Source organism: Dermacentor silvarum, chromosome 4 (genome assembly GCF_013339745.2).
Source record: "Dermacentor silvarum isolate Dsil-2018 chromosome 4, BIME_Dsil_1.4, whole genome shotgun sequence".
In the NCBI taxonomy this organism is placed as follows: Eukaryota; Metazoa; Arthropoda; class Arachnida; order Ixodida; family Ixodidae; genus Dermacentor; species Dermacentor silvarum.
Window position 1 is genome coordinate 173,872,888 of NC_051157.2, and position 22,195 is coordinate 173,895,082.

The window sequence follows — 22,195 nt, forward strand, 5'->3', positions numbered from 1 at the left end:
TTGCGACACGACCGCTTGTAGCTCGTAATAAACCTCCTACGTTGTTCACCACAACGTGTACACGGTTATGTTGCGCTTAAATTGCAATACACTTGATTTTATCGGCGCGGACGGAAGCGAACGAGCAAGCCAGGCGAGCTTGCGATCGCTGGGAGACGGTATATAGGCCTAGCTCGCTGGCTGTCGGATCCGGGGTCGACAGCCCTTGCGATCCGTCCGCAGCTCGTTATAAAGCGCCCATATTCGTCAGCACAATCAGCGTCTGAACATTTCTGTCGCTCATAAGTGGCAATACAATTAGTTTTCCCGACGCCGTTGTTAGCGATGAGAAAACACGCCTCTTCGCATAGACGACTGCTGCAGCATCTGCGCTGACCGCTTCCGAATCGATATCACGTCAACGATTTACTTCGGGCAACGTTTTATAGCATGCACAATTTTAAGTTCACTTCATTGTATAAGTTACTTCGTGTCAGAAACAAAGTGTACCCGATTTGTGTGTCGCCGTCAGCGGCAAAGAGGCCAGTGTCTCGACCAGGCAAAAAAAAAAAAAAAAAAAGCGCCGGGACGAACGGAGCGCTTGCTCGTCAACCGCGCCCCGCCGGCTTTACCACGTGATCATGACGTACGCGCTGGTGGCGCTGTCATTGGCTGCGGCCGTCCGACCGATCGGGCAGTCGTACGATTATATATTCAACAGGTTGGTCGCATGCGCCGCGTGCGATCCGGTGCCGCATGCGGCAGAATATGTGGCGAACTTGTTGAGTGCAGCGGCCGATGCGGCGCGTCGTACGACGGATCGCACGATAAATCGCATCGTGTGTCTAGCGCATTACTCCCTCGAGTGCGCGAGGTTGAGCGGCGATCATCAGCTGACCAATGTTGCAAGCTTTCACTCGCACATACAGCGTACGGCGAGCGGCGACGATGTTATCATGTTTGGGCTTTGTACGGAACCTCACGGCGAAGTCCACGACCTCTACCACAGCGACAGCTGAAATGCGATTGGAATGCCCATATAATTGCTGTCGCAATAAAACCTTCGCACACGTTCGCACAGCCAACCCTTAGCTTCAGTAGTTGTGCTTTAGTGCGACGAGGCGGGAGACAAGAAACAAGACACACAGAAAACTGGCAAGTCCCCACCCCCCGTGCGTATTACAGCATGAAATCTTTCACTTACACAGTGCGCACTCTGCTTCATGTACACGTTAAAGATGAATTTGATGATTTAAGTATGGCACAAATACTTCAATTAGTACACCTGAGTAAAGGTGCAGGTGTTCTTTCTATGGCAATGGGTGTCTAATATGCCAACGTAATGTTAATGGCATCTGTTTGTATTCAATTGTTAGTAGTTCTGCTTTTTCAATATTTCTATTCATTGTACGAATAACATGGTACCAGTATTCATTATGTGTTTCTGTAAAATTATGTTTTGATTTATGCTATGCCTAGTATGCTATGCATCTTTCTTTTTTGTGAATTTTCTTAGCTGCTAATATTTAGAACATCCTTTAGGTTGTTTCAGGAATGGTGGTTTTTGATGCACGTTCTCCTGACTAAAAGGGGGCAGGACCCTCGTCCTCTGTCGCCTGTTCTCTTCCCCCCCCCCCAACAAAAAGAAAATAAAAATTATTGATTGATTGATTGGATTGAATCATTGATTGATTGAATCAGGCAGCATAGCCTTCCTCTAATTCAGAGAGTGCAGTCAACGCCAAAGTTAGCGCACGTACCTTCTTCTCATCGACTTGGTGAAGTCCTACAGGAGTGCACATAACGTGACTTCATCGTCTACTGCGCCAATCTAGGCATTGGTTTCAAGCGATTCGCTGGTGATCTTTGCGCGCTTCTTGCTTTCGCAAACCCTGATTTCGTATTATAGGATGCTTCTTTATGAATTAATTCGTGTTGTTGCACACTGGGTATTTTGGAACTTACAGATTGCGGGTTACGAAAACTATGGAACGGCATACTGGTGCGCTTGAGCAGCTCCAGACACTGCTGTAATTTCGGCTACCATGGAAGAATAAGCTATGCGTTTCAGCAATAACGAAACTAAAGTTATATATATATTGACGCGTGTGCTCTAGGCAGACGACAACGACGATGGGGGCATTAACGGACTTCGTCTAGTGGGTCAGTGGGTTTTGGCTGACGACGAAGAAGACGTGTCTCCGTTCTGTTTTAAAGGCAAGCAAGCAAGCAAGTTCTGTTTTGCTAGAACAGGTTGTCCTGCTGTTCTTGAAGAACGTCTTCCTGTCCTCTCTTGGCGTTGTACCACGACAATATATATATACATGGATGCCCAATGCGTCTTCCATAGTTAGGTGTTCCTCACGCAAGGGCTTGATTATACACTCCACGACTTTTTAACGTTAGTCTTTTTAACACAGATGGAAGCACGTTCGTTAGAAAATTTGATTTAGCGTTCTTTAGTGCTGGTAGGTACGTGTCAAATTCGGACTTATAATCATACTAGCGTGTGTCAGTTGGCGAGTGTTTTGCAGAGCGATATAGGCATTACGCGCGGTTGCATAGATGCTTCGGATAGGCATTGTACCAGGGACCATCAGGATTGGAGGTAATGATGCGAGATGGAATTGTACTTTTGAGTTAGTTCCAGAACTTTAGCGTCGAGCATGTCTTAATTGTGCTGAAGCAAACGATTTTCGAAATTCGGCAAGAAAGTGTCCAGAAATGCAGGTAATTCGTTATTTAGGGCGGTAAAGTTTGCTTTCTTGTAAATATGTATATCTTTTCTGGTTTTATTTTCTTTGGGGGTAGAAAAGTTAATTGAAAATGCATATAGGTAGTGATCACTTATACCAGGTGGCTGTGAATCTCCGAAACTCTCTCGGGGTGGGACGTCGAAACTAGCACAAGGAGGTTTGCGGCATTAGAATGCACACGTGTAGGTTGAATTACTAGCTGTGACAATGAAAAAAAAAACTAGCAGAAGTCTAGAAAGTGCTCAGCTTTTGCCTAAAAGGGAGCGAGTGAAGAAGGTTGATCGTCCCAGGTTATGTTCGGAAGCTTAAAATCGCCCAGAAGTAGGTTGGGAGATGAAGGAAATCGCATGCGAACAAAGTTATTACTATCATGCAGTTCATGGAAAAATGTACGTGGCACAGACGGTGGGTGATAGCACATGCCTGTGCCACGTTAGCACAGGCGTGTTGGCGTGCTATCCACGCGTGGATAGCACACCAAGAGCTATCGAAGCCCAGACAGCCTCAGTATCGTCACTCGTACAAACAACACAAGATGGAAGGTCATTTGAAATTTCCAAAAGGACGCCCCATCCTCTCTGCGCAGTACGGTCGCAGCGATAAACACGGAATTGCAGAGCACCGTGGAACACTTTCGTTTCGGTGACATGTGCAGGCAACCATGTTTCAGCAAGTGCAATGATTTTCGCAGAGCATGTATCAGTTGCACACGATAAATGAATCGTATTTATTGGAGGCGATTCTGGCGTTAGAATATCAAACGGAAACTTGAGGAAATGAAGAAAGTGAACCACTGCCCCTCGCGCTATCCTACATCGGAGGACGAAACGGAACAGGGCATGCGCGCTCTACATTGCTACTACGTTGCTTACGTTCTTGAATTTCATCAGAACTGGCGTTGTACAGGTACGATTTTCTGTTCTAGACCAACTTATCGTAGCACAAGTTAAAAGGTTCAGAAGAGGCTTGGCTCTTACCGAATGCTATCAGCTTTATTAGACAGTTTTAGTTACACGTACGTAGGGACTTCACGTACGCAAACGTGAAAAGTCTGCGTACCTTACGTGCACGCAATCTGAAACGCTTTTAGCTACACGTACGCGACGCGCGCCATGAGGAACCATGTAGCTCCATCTATCGGAAATATGAACACTGTGGTAGCCAATTCAATCCAATATGAGTATTTCAGCCAAGCCGGTGATGTGCATTGATGCATACCGGCGATGGTCTCCGCAATGCCTGGAAGTGTGTTGTACAGTCTGTTTCACACTTAGGGCAAATCTCGGAGCGCATTGCATCGCGATTCAGCGAGCGTTGGAGTTAGGTGACGGAAGCAGCTCGCGCAGGCGCAGGCGCTCGAGGCGCGTTATCTTGAATCGCGTAGACTGCTCGCCGCCAACCGCGTCGACAGCTCGACGCAAGATAACGCGCCTCGAGCGTCCGCGCCTGCGCGAGCTGCTTCCGTCACCTAACTCCAACGCTCGCTGAATCGCGATGCAATGCGCTCCGAGATTTGCCCTAAGTGTGAAACAGACTGTACAAGCGTTAATTAGCGCGGTTCATGTAGCCACTTAGAAATCCTCACCTATACTGATGTTTTTATGCTTGAATTGGCTGCGCAGAGAGTAGTTTTTCGTTGTTTTTGAAGTTTGAACAACAGGACGGGGTTTACTAGGCATAAACGAACCAAGGCGGTGCGCACGTTGGATTGCGTCTGCAGGAAATGTGTAGGTAATACTACTGATTACTGTGGTTATATTCGATTCTGTTTCTTTCCAAGCTTCAATATTATCCGGGAGACCGTAGAAAATTAGATTGTCGCGGCACTACCGATCTTCCAATTCATTTAAACTGGATTCAAAAAGGCGATTCCGAGCGCCAACTTTATCAATTGTTTTTGTCATGCTGGAAACTTTCAATCAGACATTATCAACGTTTTGAGGTTTTTCCTCTAGTGCGTCTAGCCATTTCCTAATACCAGAAACTTTTGATTCAAGTGATTTTAGTCGAATATTTATGACCTTAACATCAGTAGTAATCTCCATCTGGAACATTGTCATTTGTTAAGAACGCGTATGCACATTTCTTTATGGGCTTGAAGATTAGGCTCATCTGCTCAGAGGGGTCCTCTGGCAAGGACTCAACGTCAAACAGAGATTCAGAGCGGGTGTTAGGGCCAGGGTTTGGTTCCACGTCCTCCGACCACAACAAAAGAAACTCCATAGAAAAACACTCAGAAGCGGTTTCCCAGAACACTCTTGGGCACGGGAGCAGAAGCAAACATGGGTCATCGCTTTTCTTAGCGCACAAAGAAAGGAAGCACAAACCTGCGAAGTGAAAACATACTGGTTTAGAGCCATGCCAACGGTACTTCTCCCGTGCCCACTGAAGGCGGACGGGACGGGCAGGCTTCTTATATAGTTGAAAATAGGCGATGTCACCGACGAGTTTAAGGGGGCGCAAGGGGTGTTTTGCGCAGATGCATTTACGACGAAGGGCACAGCATTCAAGATACAACCGGGCATGACCGGCTGGAAGCGCTGCTGAACATCGGAGACAGTGATGCCGTTCGTTATGGTTGATAACCAAGCAAGCCAGGAGACGAGTAGCGCCTGCGAAATGAAAACGTAGTGGTTAAGAGCCATGCCAACGATACTGCTCCAGTGCCCACTTGCGATCGTGCTGTGAATATAGACAAAAGAATTGTGCAATATAGTAACGCAAACGAGATTCATTTTTGCACACGTTGTTAACCGCAATTGTATAGCCGTGCCGCGCATTGTAGTAAACACATTAAAATAGTTATTCTGTGTATTCCAGGGGAACTGCGTATTCAGATCACCAACACCGATAGCACCCATGTTCTGACGGACGGGAAACTGGCTGAAAAAGTGAAGAATGCTACTTCCACCCTTTCTCTGAAGGTATGTGGATTGGCATTGTGCCAATTTGGATCCAACAACGCTCGCCAAGATACAGATATTGTTGCGCTCATATTTCGTGACCAGACAAATGTGAAGACGTTTTGCACTGCAGCTTCATGAGCCGCCAAAACTGACGCAAAAAAATCTGAGCAACCAAAATTTTTCTGAGAATTTTTCTTTACCTAGTGTGACTCGTTTCCCTTATCTCTCCGAGCGACGTCACATAAAGGTGCTATGGGCGCGCAGAGGCGAGGGCGGTGGCACCGGTGCGAAAGTAGGTCACCAAGGAGAAAGCTTGTGCCACTTTTTTCGTGTGGTCCTGGAAACAGGACTGCGCACTGGCACCACAAAAAAAAAAACCGACAGGGTTGAGGAGGGTGGTTCCCCTACTTTTATTATTCCGCCTTTCTTTGCTCAGTTTACGGAGGTTGCTCGACGATCACGGCAGTGTGCCACACGGTATCGAAAATGCCACGAGAACATACCATCTGCCATGAATAGTCTCCAAGAATATATAAAAGAATGCACAGCTCTCCCACTACTGTGAGGGTGGAAGTCAGTGAAGCTGTGACTATGGTGGGTCTGCTGTAGTGAATATTGCTATACAGTGAATTTATATATTGTTACGCGAAGGACAAGTCAATTAAACGAGAACCTGTGTACAGATTATATTTACAGCAGCGGTTGCAGCGCTGACCGGTTGGATTTACAGCGCGAGCCCAGTGGTTCCTCCTCCTCTTTGCTCGAGTGATGGCGCCAGCGCGCCTCGTTCAAACGGCCAAATACAACACGCGTGTAGCAATATTATCATTATTGAGTGCATTGAGCGTCTTCGGCATGTTCGTCAAAGAAAAAGGACACCGTCGTCTCACCTTCACCCGGCGCGGTGGCCAAGTAGTGCGTTTGCTGCGCCAAGTCCGCCCCATCGTCAGAGAATAGCGTATGAGCCACATCGTTCATGGCCGCGGCACACTGCATGGCAGCGTCAGGATCCTGTGGGATATCTCCCGGTCAGGGCCGAGATAAACCGTCTGAGGACGAAGACGGCTGCGGGGCCGGATAAGATAAGTAATAAGATGCTTAGAAATCTGGACGTTGCGTCGATCAGAAATATAACAGCATAGATGCATGTTGAGACAGAGGGTAGCTTCCGCCGGCGTGGAAGAATGTCAAACTTGTCTTCATTCAAAAGCCGGAAAAAAAACTAGTTTTGAACATCTGAGGCCCATTTCGCTAACTTCGTGCGTCGGCAATTAATGGAACATGTTATTCAGAGCAGGCTAAATAGGTTTCTCGAAGATCAGGGACTGTACCCCGACACCATAATTGGTTTTAGGTCTCATCTATCGGCATGCGGCGTCACGCTCCAGGTCAAAGAACTGGTGATAGACAACAAAATGGTAGACACCAGGGTAGTCGTAGGATTAGACGTTTCTAAAGTATTCGATAATGTGAAACATTCGGTAATATTGGAGAGTCTCGGAGCTCTCAATGCGGGCACAGACTTACAATTATGTAAAGGATTTTCTTACGAGTATAATGGCAACAATCAGCTTGGGAGGGCAGTCATTGGAAGGTATTAACAGAAAAGTATTGAAGGACCCTGGTATTAAGCTGGGAAGCGAGGGTACGGCGCAGGGATTAGTTTTGTCGCCCACTTTGTTTAACGTCGCGATGGTAGGTGCCCGGGAAGCTGGCAGGCATAGCAGGACTGAACCACATGCTCTACGCGGACGATCTCACGCTATGGATGAGCAGAGGCAGTGACGGGCAGATAGAGCAGACGCTGCAGAGGGCAATCAGAGCTATCGAGAAATATGTGGAGCCGATTGGCCTCAGGTGCTCGGCAGAGAAGTCGGAGGCCCTTTTCCTAACATCGCAGGTGTGGCGACGGGAACGGGGACAGGACCCGGTGCACGGCATCGAGCTGCGGGTAAACGGTAACAATATTCGCACTGTCGACAGTATCAGGGCCTTGGGTTTGCGGATTCAAGCGAACGGCAAAAACGCCGAGACGATCCAACGACTGGAAGCTAGTACCAGCCAGACGTGCCGATTACTTAAGCGAATAGCGAACTAACACGCGGGTATGAAGGCGGCGAACCTCCTAAGGTTACTGCAATCTTTCGTAAGTAGCAGGGTCGTATATGTATCCCCCTACCTGAAATTCCCCAAAGCAGAGAAAGACAAGGTGGAGATCATTATTAGGAAGGGGATCAAGACGGCTCTCGGCCTTTCCTTGAACACATCAACCAACTAAATCTTAAGTGTAGGGGTGTCTAACACGAACTCATTGACGCGGCGACAGTATCGCAATATCAGAGACGGCTGCGCAGTCAGGCGGGTAGAACGATCCTGGAGCGGCTGGGATCGAGCCGCAGTCATGTTCCAAGCCGACAGGCAAAGTCCCACCGCGAGTCAGGGACAGGCTGAGAACACTCCCGTTGCCCAAGAATGTCAGTGCATCTCGAGGGCAGGCGACGGGACAGAGCTGAGGCGATGCAGAAAAACAATTAGCAGTGGCTTAGTTCGGCTATGCCAGGATATACGTAGCGTGAGCTAAGGTTCAGCTGGTTGTTCTTAGCTTTCCTGATTGTCTAGGATTAGCTTGATTATCATGCTTACTGCTGCTTCAATGACACACACGGTATACGAAAATTGTGACACATGTATATTTATATTTTTTTGCTCAACGTATGGTTGCTTCTCTATTGCCACAAGGACGGCTCGGTGGTCAGTGCAGTAACACGCTGCCGTCTCTATGGCCCCAACGCATTATGTGGAATTGATTGTGTGCCTCTGATACACATGATGGTTGGTGGTTGCCCATTGGGTCGTCTGTACAGTTGGAACACTGGCTAAGTCCAGGGTAAACCTCTCCTTCAAAGGAACACCAAAAGAGCCTGGAGCACAAGTTACCAGCCACTACGTCTATAGTGTCTTTAACTGAATTGTTCGGCGACACGTACACGGCTTCGATGACCACGACACTTTCGTCAAGCTGAACAGCACAGGCTTCACGCTTGGCTTCACGACGGCGACGAAGCTACCTTTCGCTCCTGGTGATGCATCGGCTCCGTCTTTTTTCTTGTGTTGTGTCCAAATTATTGCCTCGACTTTTGTGATTTTTGGACCACTGGTGCTGTAAGTCTTCCGCTGTCGAACGACACCCCTTCAGCGGAAATCGGACCTGCCATCTTAAATTCATCGCCGATTCTTCGCAACATCCGCACCCCCGCGCCCCTGCCGTGCATAGCCGGCAGTGTGCGTCGGCGGTAGCAGCTGCAGCAGGCATGAGCCAAGACGACGTCGTCGATGCTGTCGACATGACTCCAGAAGAGATCATCGATTGGCGTGAGAAATTTGTTTACTCTGACACCAAGAGGCCTTCGCCCACTTCGCCAAGCACCCTCAAAACTCGGCCGCAAGTAAGCCACAATCTGCCTCGTCCTCCTCCACTCCCTGCCGCTGAATACAAAATCATTCTTCGTGTGCATGGTGGTGTCAACTGCGCTAACATACACCCAGTCTCTCTCCGTGACATCGTCATCAAGTCCACAGGCCTCTCCGCGGCTGCAACATCGCTAGATCGACTCCGGGCCAACGAGATTAACAACACAATCATCATAAGCACCCCCTGCATGGACAGAGCTGATCGCTACTTGAAGATTGCCACCCTCACCATCATGGACAAGAGCTACGAGGTCTCCACGCACGTGGCAGACCCCAAAAATTCGTGTAGGGGCATCATCAAGCTGCCGGCCTCCCTGGTGGAGGGGAACGTGTTGGTTAAACTTCGAGACTCTAATGCAACAATCAAGATCCTAGCTGCTCGAAGAATGGGCTCCACGGACTCCATCCTGGTCACTTTCGAAGGCTCAAAGGTCCCCTTCCATAATTGATTACCTCCGCACAGACCTCCGCTGCCGACCATATCGGCAAAAAGTGGAGGCGTGTGCGAGGTGTCGGCAGCTTGTCCATCGTCAAGATGTCTGCCCTAATGTGAGAATATGTCTCTGTCCAAAATGCGGCACGCCAGATCCTCCTGAAGACCACAGCTGCACCCCTACTTGCATCATCTGCAACGGAACACATGAGACTGGTTCATCAGAGTGCAGACTTCGTTACAAACCACGGACGCCGCCCCCCGCACCACCAGAAACTAAACTGACACTTCTGGCCTGGAACAATATCCAGGCCTACAACCAACACCCAGGACAAGAGAAGCCGCAGAGCAACTCTGGCCGCAAGAACTCTGCAACAGCGGCCCAGGTTCTAAAGACTTACAGATTGACTCCAACCAAATAAGGAAATTTACTAGCCCGACGTTTCGGAACCAATTCGGCTCCTTCTTCAGGGGGTATTCTTCGGAGGTGGCGGTGTGCCGCTTTTAAAGGTCCGTCGTAACAAAGGAGAGGAAGGGAGAGAGAGCCTAAGGTGCGGAGACACTTGTCCTGGCACCTGTTCTAGACAGACCAAAGGGGTGGTGGGGTGGGGTGGGGTGGGGCTTCGGCGTCGCTGGTCGGCTAGGATGACCGGTGCCGGGCGCCCTTTAGTCGCGGGAATTCGTTGACGAGGGACGGGGGAGGGGGGGGGGAGGACGAGTTGTTTTGGTGTTGCTCACCTAGAGCGGGGGGTCCTTTCTTCCCTTCGTCGCGTCTGCCAGGCCATGAACATACAAGGAAGGAAGAATGCCCTTCACGCGGTTTATATTACCCGCCGTGTTCTGAATGTGCCAAGACTCGAGTAGCAGCCTTTTTCGCCAGTTTGTCTCTGTTTGAAGGATTTGGGTTTCTTGGAAAGAAATCTTGTGGTCGGCGTCTTCGGAATGTTCGGCGACGGCGCTGCGTATTCGGTTGAATGTTCTGACGTCGTTTTCATGTTGTCTGATTCTTTCTTTTAGATTTTTGGTTTCCCCGATGTACGACGCCGGACAGTCGGCACAGCTGATTTTATAGACGACGCCTTGAGCTTTTTCTTTTGGTGGACGGTCTTTTGGTTTAGGAATGAGGATATTCAAAGTGTTCATCGGTTTATGCGCGACTTTGAGGCCTTCTTTTTTCAGTATTCGGCTGAGAGCTTCACTGGCACCTTTGACGTATGGGATGGACACTCGTTTCTGTGGTCGAGGGGGAGTCAACGGTTGTAGGTCTCGTAGTTTGTTTTTTCTTTTTTGTTGTCGGGTTGTTTTTCGAATGAATTCCGTTGTATAGCCGTTCCTTTTGAGTTCGTTGAGAACCGTTCTCCTTTCTTTCTTTTGATCTGATTCCAATGTGCAATGAGTTTCGACTCTTCTCAATAAAGAATTTACGACCGATGCCTTGTGGTTTGCCGGATGGTTGGATGAGAAGTGTAGGTAGCGGCCTGTGTGGGTTGGTTTTCGGTAGACTGAGAATTTTAGATTGCCGTTGGTTCGTGTAACTTGTACATCTAGGAATGGTAGCGATCCGTTTTGTTCGCGCTCCGACGTGAACTGTATATCCGGGTCTATGGAATTTAAATGGCTCTGCAGGTTTTCGACTTGCGACTCCTTCACGATACAGAAGCAATCATCCATGTACCTGAGGAAAACTTTTGGCTTCGGGGAAAAAGTACTCAGAGCTCTGTCTTCGATATTTTCCATAGTTAGGTTAGCCATGGTGACGGAGATTGAGGCCCCCATGGGAGTTCCTTTTACCTGCTTGTAGTAGCTGCCTCGGAAGGTGAAGTAGGTATTTGATAGGCATAGCTCGAGAAGGCGGCAGATCTCGTCTACACTCAAGGGGGTTCTCTCGTCGAGTGTGTCGTCACGTTCCAGGGCATCCCTTGTTGCGGATATAGCTAACTGAATGGGTTAGCTATAATACCCCCTGAAGAAGGAGCCGAATTGGTTCCGAAACGTCGGGCTAGTAAATTTCCTTATTTGGTTGGAGTCAATCTCTAAGTCTTTATCAATTTTCCCAACCAGACAGGTAATTCTGTCGAAATGTTTAGCTTCAGGCCCAGGTTCTAGCATCGAAGCAAGCTTGGCCTCCGCTGATTCCACGCAACGAGGAGAGACCGCCCATCAACCATACAAAGGTGAGCTGGGCAGGGGTAGTCTCCCACAATAGCAGCTCCTCACTAGATGCTGATAACTCTCTCATCAAATACTTGCTTAATCAGAACGAAATTCTCAAGGCCGAAATCAAACAGCTCAAGGCAATGCTCCACCCCCCCATCGAAATCAATGAAAGTCCTGCCGCTACTTCCAACCCACTGCCACAAAAGCTTGCGCCCACACCCACACGCCCTCCGAGAGAACGCATGGATACAGTTGCACCCACACCCATAAGCCCTCCGACAGAACAAATGGACACTGTTGCACCCACTGCTACTACTGAAGCAGCAACTCCAAGGCCACCTTCACCCCACGTGCAGCCCCCACCGGCAAAAAGGAAGAATGCCGATATAACAGACACCGACCACACCGTTGAAAACTCCATATTTGTCCTTGGTGAGCGCATGACGACCCTGGAAAACAAGGTTGTTGCCCTTGAAAATCGGCTACAAAGCAAGCTTGATTCCTTTATTTGTGAGGCATCTGCGCAGTTCTGCAGATTCCAAGAGCTAATCGAAACCTGGGGAAGACCCTCCACGACGTCACAAACTCCCATCCTTCACCACAGCGACAATAATAATGAAGCCAGCACGTAGTCTGGTGATCTGGCAGTGGAACTGCAGGGGGTTCCGCAACAAGCGCGCAAATCTTACACTATTTCTGCAGAATCTTAACGAGCTCCCTGATATTATAGCCTTGCAGGAAACACACGGGAAAGTAACTCTACCGGGATACAACACGTTTCAAGACCCTCACATAGTCAAGCCCAACACTGCCGTACTTGTAAGACAGCACCTTTCTGTTAAATGGGAGACATTCAGCGGTACTGACATCCCCCACGATTTCATCGAAATTCTACCTAAAAGCCTCAAACAACCCACCCTATACGTGTTGAATGTTTACAGCCCTCCCAATGCTCGACAACACCGCTTTGAGCACATGCTTGCTCAAGCCAAAGCTAACGCCAATAAACAGCCGCTAGTTGTAACGGGCGACTTCAATGCCCCCCTCCAAATGTGGGGCCACTCTGCATCTGCCCCTAAGGGAAGAGCTCTGTGGCAGCACATACAGAATCAAGGTTTCACCATCCACAATGACTTTACTCTTCCTACCCGGCTAGGAAATAGCGTCAGTAGGGATACATCCCCCGACCTCACCCTAACTCACCGCATCACTCAGGCGACGTGGCAAAACCTCCAAAACAACTTAGGAAGCGACCATTACATCCTCGAACTCCGCTTAAATTTCAAGCACAGACCACTGGCCATGAAACCACTAAGGCTTACCAATTGGACGGAATTCAGAAAATCTCGCTCCAACACCAACGAAGAAGACATTACCGACATAGAGCAATGGGCGAACGCTTTACAAGCAGATGTAGAGGCCCATACCACCACTCTCCCGTCAGATACACCCTTGGCAACAATTGATTCGAAGCTCCTACACATGTGGGAAGCGAAGCAAGCCTTACTCAGGAAATGGCTAACAGCCCGTTACAATCACAAACTCCGAATCAGAATCGCCAAATTGGACTCTCAGATTGAAAAATACGCTATCAAATTGAGGGCACAGCAATGGACTCAGGTTTGCGAAGGAGCGCATGGTCATCTTAGCACTAAAAACACCTGGCAATTGCTCCGGCACCTGCTCGACCCCACCACATCTAGGACGCATAATAAGCACCAGATCAATAAACTGCTACATGAACATGCAGCGGACCTGCCGACAATGTTCAGTAACTTGGCTTCCAAACATATGCCCCCTCCTACGCAAATCCCCATGCCCGACTATACTGGTGAACCCAATGAGGAACTTTGCAGCGCCATCACAGAAGCGGAGGTTCGACATGCCCTCAACCAAGTGCGAACTACCACGGCACCAGGTCCAGACTCTGTGACAAATGAGACGCTTCGCAACCTCGATGAGCAATCCATACGCAAACTCACCGAGTATTACAACCACTGTCGCGAAGAGGGCGAGATACCCCAACAATGGAAAGCAGCCAAGGTGATCTTCATTCCCAAGCCGAATAAGCCAATTCACATTGATAACTTCCGTCCCATCTCTCTCACCTCATGCATAGGGAAGATCTTGGAGCACGTAATCCACCTACGCCTTTCCAAATACATCGAAGATCATCGCTTTTTCCCCTCGGAAATGACTGGATTTCGCAAGTCTCTTTCTTGCCAGGATGTCATGCTAAGGCTCAAACAAGATATCATTGAACCGAGCGACGCACGCGACACAAAAGCGTTGCTGGGCCTCGACCTCAAGGGAGCCTTCAATGTTGTGTCCCACTTGGCCATTCTACACGAACTTAACAGTATAAACTGTGGAGAGCGAATCTACCGTTATATATGCAGCTTCCTGACGAAGCGCACTGCAACGCTCCAATTAGGCAGCGAACAATCAGGTCAGATACGTTTGAAGCACTGGTACGCCCCAAGGGGCAGTACTCTCCCCCCTACTCTTCAATTTGGCTATGCGACCTTTAGCTTTCGCTCTAAAGAAGATTCCCGACCTCAGATTCTCACTGTACGCGGACGATATTACGCTGTGGATGACCGGAGGTTCGGACGGGCACATCCAAGACACCCTCCAAGCAGCCATTGACCAGATCGAACAAGTAGGTCACGACTTGAACCTTAGGTGCTCCCCCACCAAATCAGAGCTTCTCCTTCTGCCCCCCATGAGACGCTTCAGGACATCGCCCCCGAATATCGACCTCACAGTTGAAGGGCACTCCATACCCCAGGTAGACAGGATAAGGGTGCTAGGTCTTCACCTTCAAAGCAACCGAGCAAATCAGCGTACCTTGCAAGCACTACAAACAACAGTAGATAACACGCTACGCCTCATAGGAAGGATCTCCAATAAACACGGAGGGCTTCGAGAGAAGGAAATGATTCAGCTCATCCAAGCTTTTGTCCTAAGCAAAATCACCTTCGCACTACCATATCTCTCACTCTCTAGGAAGGAAGCGGACACTGTAAACTGCTTGATCCGCAAGATACACAAAGTCGCTCTTGGTGTTCCGATTAGAGCATCCACACAGAGGGTGATGGCCACAGCCACAATCAATACCTTTGAAGAATTAATCGAAGCACATCTATCATCGCAATATCACAGACTCTCCACCACTGCAGCTGGGCGTGAGATCCTGAGACAACTTCACTACGCCCCACCACTCAACGAGAACAAGCGACATCAACTTCCTCCGAACATACACGGCCAATACCACATCCAACCCCTACCCAGAAACATCCATCCCGAATTTCACGTCGAACGCCGGAAACTTCGAGCCAAGGCGCTACAACGCAGCTATGGACAGGCAGAAGGAGTTTACAACGTGGACGCCGCAGCCTATAAAACTAAACATCGTTATGCTTTAGCGGTCGTAGACAAGCAGGGCAACACTGTTCGTTCAGCATCAGTCAGGACCACCTCAGCGGGCGACGCAGAAGAGGCCGCCATTGCACTCGCATCGGGGCTACCTGATTGCGATGTCATCATCAGTGACTCGAAGACTGCTATCCGGAACTTCAGTAGCGGCTACATTACAAACCTCGCGCACTCTCTACTAGTCGCTCACCCGCCAAAAAACTACATCGCTCTCATCTGGACTCCAGCACATCAAGGACTACCAGGCAACGAAATGGCTCATGCCGCTGCTCGAGGATTCACGGACCGAGTGGACGGAAATGTGGGCCTTACCCCAGAAGCCAATGACTCCCAACAACAGACCAATAAAGACGCGCTCATCACATTCCATGAAATTTCCACACATTACAAACACCAACGCCTAACGTATCCACCTCTCTCTGTGTCGAGCACGCACCAGAGAGAAATATTGTGGCGCCAACTACAAACTCGCACTTTTCTTACCCCACGCACTTTGAACTTATTCTTTCCCGACACATACCCGACACCCAAGTGTCGCTTCTGCCCTGTCCAAACAGCAGATCTCTCCCATATAATGTGGAAATGCCCCATCAAATATCCCCCCCGCAACCTCAAACCATTAATTAGTAGCGAGGAGCTGTGGGAGACTGCCCTGCGCAGCTCCGATCCCACCCTGCAGGACCGAGTCCTGAGGTGGGCTGAGGAGGTAGAGGAGGCCTACCACGACTGGTAGGCGGACGTCTGGCCGCACAAGGTGCTAAGACTGGAGCACACAGGCCTCCCTCTCTCCCCCCCGGCCCCTCCCCTTTCTTAAAAAGGGAAATAAAAGTTCATTCATTCATTCATTCACGCTTGGGCACCTCTACGTTTGGCTGTTCACTGGCAAACGCATGTGCACAAAATGAGAGGCGCTATCAAGCGGCTCCGGCGCAACGTAGACTTGGCTACTGCGCAACGGAGGGCACAGCTGGGCACGCGCCGGCGCCAGTGCGTCTGCCGCGGCTATGACGCCACTCCTCTCGAATGCGCACACCGGCTAGGCGCGCGCAGCGGCGGCGGAGTACGTGGCGGCTCCGGCACGTCAGCTGTGCGCCGTGTGACGTCACTGCTCCTCGCGCATGCGCAGCACGGCTCTCCAGGAGCCATGCGAAACTGCTCACCCTCGGCCAGTGTAGCTCACGCCACAAGAGACTGGAAGGCAGGCAGGATTTGATACACACGGACGCGGCCGAATACAAGGAAGGCAAAGTATACGCAGCCGTATTTACATGCGAAAACGGAGGCCCTGCCTCGTGCTGCAGCGTGAGGCATTTACGAGCAACGGAGGCGGAAGAAGTCACCATTGCGCTGGTTTTGACTTAAAAGAATGTCAGAGTGATTTTTAGGGGTTCGAAATCGACAATCACAAATTTTGATGCGGGCAGGATCTCAGCCACAGTTGTACACATATTATTCGTCGGGCAGCGCACGGCGGAGCAGGTTTCGCTAATATGGAAACCGGTTTATCAGGGTTTGCGAGGTAACGAGAAGGCGCACGTGCTGGGTCCAGGTCTCACTTTCCGGGATCCCAGCGCTGTCTCGACAACCCCCCGCCCAAGCGAGCTAGGAACACCTACGAACCGGTGACGGACTGAACACTTTTCAGGAAATTCTCCACTATTATAAGGGGCGGCGTAAGACTTACCTGAGAGCGGATAAGAACCTTACTAAAAGCGAGGAAGTTAGGTGGAGATAGCTGCAAACGGTATTATTTCCGAACCAACAACTGTTGAAGCAAATCGCATCCCTCGGTGTATAGCCCTCGGTGTAGGCATTATTTTGGTATAGCGGACTTAGTCCACATGGTTTGTACATGTCCTAGCTTTGATGAACCAGATATATGTAGATATATACTGGGAGTCCTTGCTACTCAACGAAGAAGAAAATGCTCAACGACATGTCATCGGTCTCGCCCTGACCGCCGCCGCGTCCCAAGGGATCCCGGACGACGGTTAGGGAGAATGAGTGCGGGTTTAGGCTGCAGCCTCTACCCCGTCATCTATTTGACGGGTGCAAATAAAGTCACTTCTCTCTCTCTCGCCCGCTTCTGCTCTCGGTGTCTTATAACCGCAAATTTCAATCCAACGGGGTTATGAACCACACGTGATTTCTTTCTTACCTTCCTTCTTTCTTTCTTTCTCTTTCTTTATTTCTTTCCTTCATTTCTTTCCTTATTTCTTCCTTCTTTCTTTATTTTCTTTCTTTCTTGTCCTTGTCTCATACCCGCATATCCAGTGCGGGTGTGCGCCACACGTGATTTTGTTATTGTTAATCGTGACGTAACTGACGAGCATCTGATGTTATTGACGTCACTACCTATGAGTCATGTTAGTCATCCGTTTTTACAGCTGTCCTAAGGCACAACTGGCGGCCAACCACCACGCAAACGAAGCCAAAATCGTAACGCCGGTTGGTCTACGAACGCGATCTCCTGGAACCTGGCCTTGAACAGTTTCGCTGTAAAAAACTATTTTTATTTCCTGCGTTGTTCTTGCTGTGAGCGCCTCCTGGTATCGTAGCAGGTGCGGGCGCTGATGCGTATGCATTCATATCGTATTCGCTATACACTCAGACAGTTCAAAGCGACCACTACACTAGTACATAATTTCAGTAAGGCCGCATGTGACGTCTATGACATGCTGTGATGTTGGACGATCACGCTTACGCGCTTAGAGACCGCTGGCAGCGACGCGCGCAAGGAATCTACAAGTCTTTTTATTTGCTTTACGTTGCTAGTACTCCGATGGCACATAACTAGACATACCAAAGCAAGTTTGTGAGAATATTGGAGTATATATTCCAATTAGTATGCGTGTTACTACAATTGTATTAGGATGACTAAGGGCGTTAATTACATTCACAAAGGTACTATTACGTAGGTTAGATTGGTACAGCTTCGGAGCGAGATAGCCAAATTCAGGAAAATGGTTTGAGGCACGAAAATAACCATACTGTTACATCTCAGAACTTTACCTGTAGGCGAATGGGGACGGCCGTATAGAACAAGTCGCAAGCGGTACGTCAAGTAATATCCTACCGCGCTGAACTGATGCCAAACCAATAGTCGGCCCAGCATTCGTGCGGTTCATAGGCGGTGAGAAATAAAATAAGCTACCCGTTGTAGCATGAGGAACCGCTTGCACTGGTGGGAATTGGTCTGACACGAATGGGAGCTACAACGACTCCGAGAGGGTAGACTGATTCATCCGCGATCTTTAGCGACGACAGCGGGGCAGCCGAAGCGGTAGATGCTGCCAGGAATGAATGTGGCTGCGAAGATCTCGGCTACTGCGTCCGCCGATAAAACAAAGTCCACGGGCAGAATGTAAAGTGGTTCACGTTAAAAGACAAGAAGCAGCCCAAGATTATCTTACAGGGCAGGTTAGGCAGTGATGTATGTGCACGAGTCTGAAGCTCGGCATCGACAGAACGCGGAGTTAGTGTGTCCAATAAAGCGATAGTAAGAGCTGCGTTACGCTGGAAATCCTGCGTTGACCGTGCGTTGAATCTGAGCGAACATTTTCCGCCGATAACATCACGGCGCGCGCCGTGTTTCTACCAATCGCGGAGCGGAGCGCGCCGCTCGGTACCTTGCAGCACCACCAGATGGTGCTCGCCTCCGCGCAGCAGCGGCGGCGCCGACCGGGGGAGGAAAAAAAAGAACCAGAGAGCTCGCTTTCGGGCAGGGCGTTCGGCGCAAGCGTTTGCCTGTAAAGATCACGGCAGCATGCGCTGCAGTTGTCGGGATGCGTAAGAAGCAGTAAGGGACCTTTGAATGCTCTCACGTTCTACTCTGAAAGACGAAAGTTCATCGTTTTCTTAGTTTTCACCTTCACACGCTGGCATTGTGCGCCGTGCTTGGCTCAATGGTGGACGCCCCTATCTGTACTAGGCTAGAAGAATCAAGCGTCAAGCAGTTTATGCGAGACTCATTTCTGATGCTGGCCGTAGTTTAGTCGCTGTTGTAAGATTGACCGGCAGAGGGTGGGAAATATTAAGGGGTAACGTGCACCAGTGGATCTCTCACATTGTATATTCACCGGATAGAAGGCAAATGCAATGTCGGAAATAATTATCGATGCGATTAGCTCAAAGGCCCCGAAGAACCGGAGGTCCTGATTTTCACGTCATGTCGATGTGTCCAGGGCACGAAGGAGTAACTGATCATGATGTGTCAGGTTCGACATTACCGCGTTCACAGACCTGGCGATGGTAAACAGTATGACCCGAAAATTAAGGATAACTTTCAGATTTCGCTCACGGTGTACGTGACAAGGCTGCTGTCGATTGAGAACATAAGGGACTTATGACCCACGCGCATATAAATGCCCCGTCCGTATAGGAGCTGCTGGTAGTGTCAAATGGCAGGACACATTTGTAGGAGCTAACGCGCAAACATGCTGTACTACTTCGCTTCAAACGAGTTACCACTGTGAAAAGAAAGCGAGGGGCGGCAAGCCCGTCACGGGCTGCTGGAGAAATACGCGCAAAGCGCAGCCGAGGTCTGTCAGAAAAAGGCACTGCCGAAGAGTTCGGAAATTCACCAATTGGCAAGCCTTGGACGGCCAGCATGAGCGAAATTGTGTAACTCAGCAATCTATTCGAGTCGGAGAAAACAGGCGCTGCCGTATCACTGAAAATGAGGGCCAAATTCGAGGCTTTGTTCGTGAGCTACACGTTGGTAAACGGCTTGAGAAGGTGGGCGTATCTGAGCAAGAAACGTCAGTGAAACTTGAGCGGAACGAGGAAGTCTCAGAGCTGTGTTAAATAATGTCTGCTGCGGGAAATCATGCAAGACATTGACATTCTTGTGGAATGAATATAAGTCTCGCGGTGTGACCAGGTGCACTATGAATTACGCGTTTGTCACACCGAACACGTACTTCGCTTTTATAATTATCGTGCCAAATGCCAAATTTGATCCGGGTGAAGAGGGCACGCAGGTGCTCTCCATGTATTTTAAATGCTGCTATGAAGAGGCAAAGAGGCCGTTGAGATAAGAGGGAGAGAAAGAAATGAAAAGAAAGACAAGGATAACCCTGTGTAAATACCGGCTGGCTACCTTGCACTGGGGAAAGGGGTAGAGGGAATAAAAGAGAATAGAAAGAATAAATTTTAAAAAAGTGAAGTAATAAAATTCGCGCAATAACGCGACCCTATGCGCTACAACGCTCAAAGCCGGTCGCACCATCCGAAAGCCCATAAAAACTTCAGCAGAGCCCTTAAGGCCTTGAGTGCCGAAGCCCTTCTAGACCAGTGTCCTAAAACTTTTTCCTCTGTGAGGGGGCGATTGTCCAGTTTTTCAAGCGCAGTCGCGGGCACTTTTCTTGCCACATTGTAGCGGGGACAGTCACAGAGAAGGCGCATGATTGTCTCCTCGCAGCCACAGTTGTCGCAAGCAGGGCTGTCAGCCATTCCAATTAATGCGGAAGGAATAGGTGTTCGTGAATGCCACGCCGAGCCACAGTGTGTGGTCAATATTAAAGTGAAGCTTTCTTTGCCCGCTTCCTTCGACTGTTCCACTGCAGCCGTTGCTGCTGATGCTGCTTCTGTCTTGCACGCCGCGTCGTGGAGTTCTTTAAAACGTGTGTAATGTACATGGCCGGAACGCGGGAGACCTGTGCAACGAACTTTGGGGGCATCGCAACAATGCCCTGTGGAACTACATGGCCGTTGACACAATGCTCTGTGGAATTTCCTGGCTATTGACAAAATGCCCCTGGAAGGCTGTAATTACGTGTGAGCCCCGCCAAAAGCATTCCAGAAACGGTACCGCTTACCTTTGTACTCACGCGCGACAGGCCAGAGGGAGATAGAATGGTTGACAGGGGAGACAGAGAATGCGTAAAAGCAACGCCGCGACGAAACGGGTGAATAACGACCTTTCGCTCGTGGCAGCTTGCATACATGTGATCATCATGGGAGAAGGGAAATGCGCCGTGAAAAACCATGCATCATTTGGTGTGACGGTGAATCGAACTTTATTTGGTCCTGAGAAACTGGTACCAGGTCAAGTCGGTGGCTCCACCCACGATGGCACCGGGAGGCGAAGTCCCGTTGTGATGTCGTGGGCCCTCTGGACTGCCTGTAGCTAGATGTGAGGCTTGTCGCTTCTGAGGAATTCCACCCACCGTTCCTTGGTGGCAAGGGTAGAGTTTTCTAGGGCTGGGCGCAGCCAGAGCATGTGGTCGAAAGAGCATGAATCGCCTCCGCAATTGGGGCACGACTGCGGGAAGTCTGGGTCTATCCTGCTAAGGGACCGCGCAGTGGGGTCTCTTCAATAAAGAAAACACTACTACTAGACATGGCGACATTTGTGGAGGAAGTGTAAAAATATAATAATAATAGTAATATTAATTCAAGCTATATGACGGCACGTTTATGCTATATCTGAAAAATAAATATCATGGAAGTTTATGCGTGCCGACAACTGACGCAGGGCGTGCAGACGCAAAGCAGAATTAAAGCACTACGGTGTCAAAATAGAAAATACGCAAGTGGTGCTCCAGCATAATTACCACTTCAGCTACGATTTCCCTACCCTGCAACACAGGGAGGCCATGCTGCTTGGCTGAAGCCCGGGTGGCCAGCGGGCACAGGTCCGTCGGGCATGGGACGTGCCATCAGCTATTTCTAACAGGGCTTCAATAAACGTATTTTGCCATTTCATCCACCATGCGATGTGCCGCGTGCAGGAATGACAGTGATAACATTATCGTAGGCTACGGACAATGACGCACAAATTCGCCTCGAACAAACACGTCTCACTGTGCGCTCCGTGTAACACTTAGACGAACGCAAGTGGTGCACGCAAGGTAACACTTAGCACCACATCAGCACTGTCGTATGCCGTCGTAATTACCGCCAAATACCGTCAATGAACACGAACAGCACATAAAGTTTCACGTACATCAATTCCCAAAGTGCAAGGTATCTGTATATTTTTTATCCTTAAACGTCTCCATGAGTTCGGACGGGGGAGGATGCGGTGTGGATGAACTTCCTCTTCAAACTAT

At 49.4% G+C, this 22,195-nt stretch overlaps 1 protein-coding gene across 2 annotated transcripts in view; it reads left to right on the forward strand.

The window, feature by feature from the left end:
* LOC119449051 (uncharacterized) overlaps nucleotides 1-22,195 on the forward strand; it is a 118,453-nt gene that overhangs the window by 41,436 nt on the left and 54,822 nt on the right. For both annotated transcript variants that reach the window (XM_049666216.1, XM_049666217.1), the window contains one exon: nucleotides 5,556-5,659. In XM_049666216.1, the coding sequence (XP_049522173.1) occupies nucleotides 5,556-5,659 (104 nt within the window). The remainder of the gene's footprint in view (nucleotides 1-5,555; nucleotides 5,660-22,195) is intronic.